General features: G+C 50.3%; 1 protein-coding gene across 1 annotated transcript in view; it reads right to left on the reverse strand.

Moving 5' to 3' along the window:
* Positions 1-941: 941 nt before the first annotated feature.
* LOC113217056 (hemicentin-2-like) overlaps positions 942-4038 on the reverse strand; it is a 72446-nt gene continuing 69349 nt past the window's right edge. Inside the window, exons 6-7 of the mRNA XM_052269759.1 lie at positions 2431-2558; positions 942-2057 (exon numbers count right to left, since the gene is read on the reverse strand). Coding sequence (XP_052125719.1) covers positions 2440-2558 — 119 coding nt within the window. The 3' untranslated portion in view covers positions 942-2057; positions 2431-2439. The remainder of the gene's footprint in view (positions 2058-2430; positions 2559-4038) is intronic.

Genomic DNA, 4038 nt, shown 5'->3' on the forward strand with positions numbered 1-4038 from the left:
GCGAGGTAGGCCACGGCTTCTCTCTAAGGCGTCTGTCGTGACGGGGACTTTGGGTTTAGGCTCCTTTTGACCCGATGCTTATAAATCCTTTCTAAAGCTAAGAAGTGACGCCGTGTCAATCTAGGCGTGGGTCGATGAATGTCGCTGAAAACGCCTGGAGGGTAGGCAATGCTTTCCTGAATCGGGCCCCCGCGCCCGCGGCCCCCTGTCGCTCTGAGCGCTTCTTGGACAAGGCGACAGCTTCGGAGAGGCATTGATATCGTTCGTTTTCGCTTAGTTCTTAGCGCTGTTTACTTCTGGTTGATATTCTAACATTGGCGGAAGCAATGAATTCGTCTATAGACGGTTCAGTTTAAGCTGACTCGGGCACTGTCGGCTGTAGCTGCAATCGTGTAGCTACAAACAGGGACGTCAGTCTGACCTGGACCTTTACCTGTATTTCTTTGCCGAAAAAAACAATTATTTCGAGAATAGTGTTTCAATGCGGTGATAGTGTGTGCACACTGTGTATGCCATGCACACTGTTGAGTTTTCAGTGGATTAAAGAGTTAACACCTCAACGCCAACGCCGCTTGGTCGACAGATTGCGAGCAGAACGTTTCTAAATATGAGATGGAGCAACAACACCTTCAATTTGCATCATCTGCTTTCAAGATCGACTCTTGATTGAGATTTTGGCTAGCAGATGATACATAATTGTTGTAAATATAACTACAATTTATTATATGTATGTATCATTTGCTAGTGCTGCGTCGCGCTAGACTAGGCGTGTTTTATTTCTCCTTGTTCTGTGTTCGGTCCTCAGGGCTGCTGTTCATGGCAAGCAGACCGGTATTCAACATTGGGCTCACTCTATCGACTGAGCAGATGTGAGCCAATATCTTCAATATAGTTTGACAAAAACAGTAAGGAAATAAAACTATTAAAACAATTGTGTTGGATCCGGAGTAGTACATTTTTATTAAGTCAACCCCACAACGAAAAATATTAATGTAACAGATTTGGTTATAATTTTGTGACAGAATTTGAAAGTAAATCTGAATGTTAAGATACATTGATTGTAAAAAGATATTCCATAGCTATCATTTAAATTTTAGGCCCCGTATTTCAACTTTACTGTTGCAAGGTAATGCGTCATAAAATGTCTTGCCACAAAGTTACTGGTAGGTGTACAAACTCGTGTATCACTCATCTTTGTCTACAACTGACTATTTTGTCACCGTAAAATATAGTTTACCTTATGATTGGATTCTGGTAAATTTGGGTTTTTGAATTGTGAAGTGAAGGTATTGGACGGAAACCTTTATTTTGACAGTGGACGGATTTATAAAGTTGTACAATATGTATCAGAAATCACTGTCAAAATTTACCAGGAAAACAAGAACGACATCGTCGTAGAGCTTTGTTTGCGTTAAACAGTTTTGCTATTGACATACAATGGGTGCCTGAAACTTAGAGATTTGCTAGCAAAGATGTTTTCCAAATACAGTCAGTAATTTGTTCTGGGGAGACAAAAAGAAAAGTAAAGACCGCCAGCAGAAGGCGCTTAACAGAAGTGTAAAAATACTAGTACTTTCCTCGTCACATTACAGTTCGCATGCCCAGTAACACCGCTTCAAATGATACGTCTCCAGAGCCTCTCCGGCCGTGCAGAGGGAAAACACATGCGCGCACTTGTACGCACACAATACACACACAATACAACACACGTAGAAGAGACACAACAAGCTGTCACACTGGGAGTCCTGCTCGTCCGTGTCTTCTAGGCGCACGGCACAATCACTGAGTTCTGGCCGCGCGTGGCGGGGCGGGGCGGTGCGGGGCGGGGCGGAGGCCAGCACTGGTACTGGTGGGCCTCGGCCTCGGGCCTGGGACGCGGGTCTAGGACGCAGGCCGCGGTCGCAGGACTCGGACTTCAGCCGCGTCCCGGCCTCGGCGGCACAGTTTTTCGAGGCACTCCGGGCTCCAAACGAGTTGTGAAGGCAGAGAGCGCCGAGTCACCAGCCCAAACCTCGGGAACACACAGGCGACGGCAGCCGACCAGCTCCAGCTCGCACCTGCGGGGAAAAGAATAACACATTAGTCTCGCACGTGCAAGTGAACCGAGGGGAAGACGTCTCCTTCCCTCCGTATTGCGAACATCTCCGGCTCCACGGGGACGGGGAGCTTGTAGGGGCGCGGAGCGGAGCGCGGAGCGGGTGGCGCACAACGGGGAGCCGGGCGCCACTTCCCGCCCGCTCGACCCCGCCTCGCCCCGCCTCGCCCCGCCTCGCCCCGCCTCGCCCCGCCTCGCCCGCCACGACGCACCCTACGTATTTGTACGAAAGAGAATTTGATTTGGTGGCCACAAAGAGCCGCGGAAGAGGGTCGTGACGAGGTTATCCCTGGCTGCCGGTCGGGCCTCGGCTGGGCCGGTCCGGCAGGACTCACCTGGGGAGGCTATAACGACCGCGACGCGCTCAAGGCGGCCATAAGGACGCTGAAGGGGAAGGGTAGCCCGGCGACCCTGGACGTGAACGACGTCCCCTGGCCCTGGATGGCGGCCGTGTTGTCGCCTTCTGCAAACATAGAGAGAGACAATGTCAGCGATGCAGTAGACGTGGTAAAAGGAAAAAATATTTCGGTTCCGATGAGCAGTGAAAAACATGCCATAACAAACGGGGAGAAGGGGGGGGGGGAGACTCGGGAGGCACACTGCCGCCTGTAATTTATACGCCCACGCCCCTTAAGCTCACATTTAAATTTCCTCCACACCTCCGTATGCACCTTGTCTTGTCAGTCGCTATCAATCCAATGCCACCGATATTACGAAGCTCGTTGCCTCTTGATTTTCTCAATGAAAATCTAGAGAACAAAACCAACATTCACCTTCGTAGTTTATAGAGCACTTCCCTTCACTTTAATCATCACCCTTCCGTATTGAGATCGGACCTTCCAGGAAGTACGTCCGTCGTTTGCCGTTACGAAACCTGTTTAGTTCTAAGTTCAGCCAGTGCAAGCTCTCGTAGCGCCTGGTAGGTAGGCAATACCCTGCCTGCAGTGCATGCGTGTACTGCGGGCTGGCCTACCCCGCATTCTGCAGGCGCGCCCCGTACTGATAATCGAAGTGTGCAGCTGCTGAACGCTTGCAACTGCAAGTTGAATACTTGCAAGTGTTCAACTCCATAGTAGTACACTTGTAAGTGTTCAACTCGGTAGGTATGTGCACTTGCAGCTACTCTGTAGAGCACTTCCCACACAGTGAGCGTCAAATCTAAGGAAGTGTTCAACGGAGGAGTTGCACACTTGCAAGTGCACACCTACTGAGTTAACACTAACATGTGAACTGCTGCAAAGTTGAACACTTTTGCAAGTGTTCTACAACGGAGTTGAACACGTGCAGTTGCACACTTAGTTTATCAGTGTACGGGGGCTCGGCGCCTGCAGAACGCGGGCTAGGCCAGCCCGCAGTACACGCATGCACTGCAGGGAAGATGTTGCCTACCTGCCAGGCGCTACGAGAGCTTGCACTGACAGAACTTCTCCCCCTGGCCTTGGTAAGCTGGAGGACCCAAAAATCAGAGCACCAACCCTATAAAACCCTCAATTCACCCCTTCATCAACGCTCCTACCTTTTTTACCCGTTAATTAATATAAGCAAATACTGTAAGACCTGCGGGCAACAGCACACCAACCTATGTAAAACCCAAATGTATTTTAATTCGACATCAATGAAACCATTTCAAAACTGAACTGACTGAACTTAGAACTGAACAGTTTTCGTAACGGCAAACGACGGACGTACTTCCTGGATGGTCCGACTAAGGTGTAATGTAGATAGGTGGGCGCAAGCGCTCTCATTGGTGGATCTGACATGCGCAGAACCGACTGCGCATCTCCATGTCAACCACTGTCAGGCCAGCGCGCGCGCCGCCGAGTACTTAAAAGGGATTAAGGAGCCAGGAAAGACCCGGCACCGCCCCTCCGGAGGCTCGAAGCTCGACCCTAGCACGGCCGCCCGGCCTAAAGCCGACCCTTGCTACCTGCTAATACCTGGTC

The sequence above is a fragment of the Frankliniella occidentalis genome, unplaced genomic scaffold, assembly GCF_000697945.3.
Source record: "Frankliniella occidentalis isolate FOCC.00 unplaced genomic scaffold, Focc_3.1 Scaffold101, whole genome shotgun sequence".
In the NCBI taxonomy this organism is placed as follows: domain Eukaryota; kingdom Metazoa; phylum Arthropoda; class Insecta; order Thysanoptera; family Thripidae; genus Frankliniella; species Frankliniella occidentalis.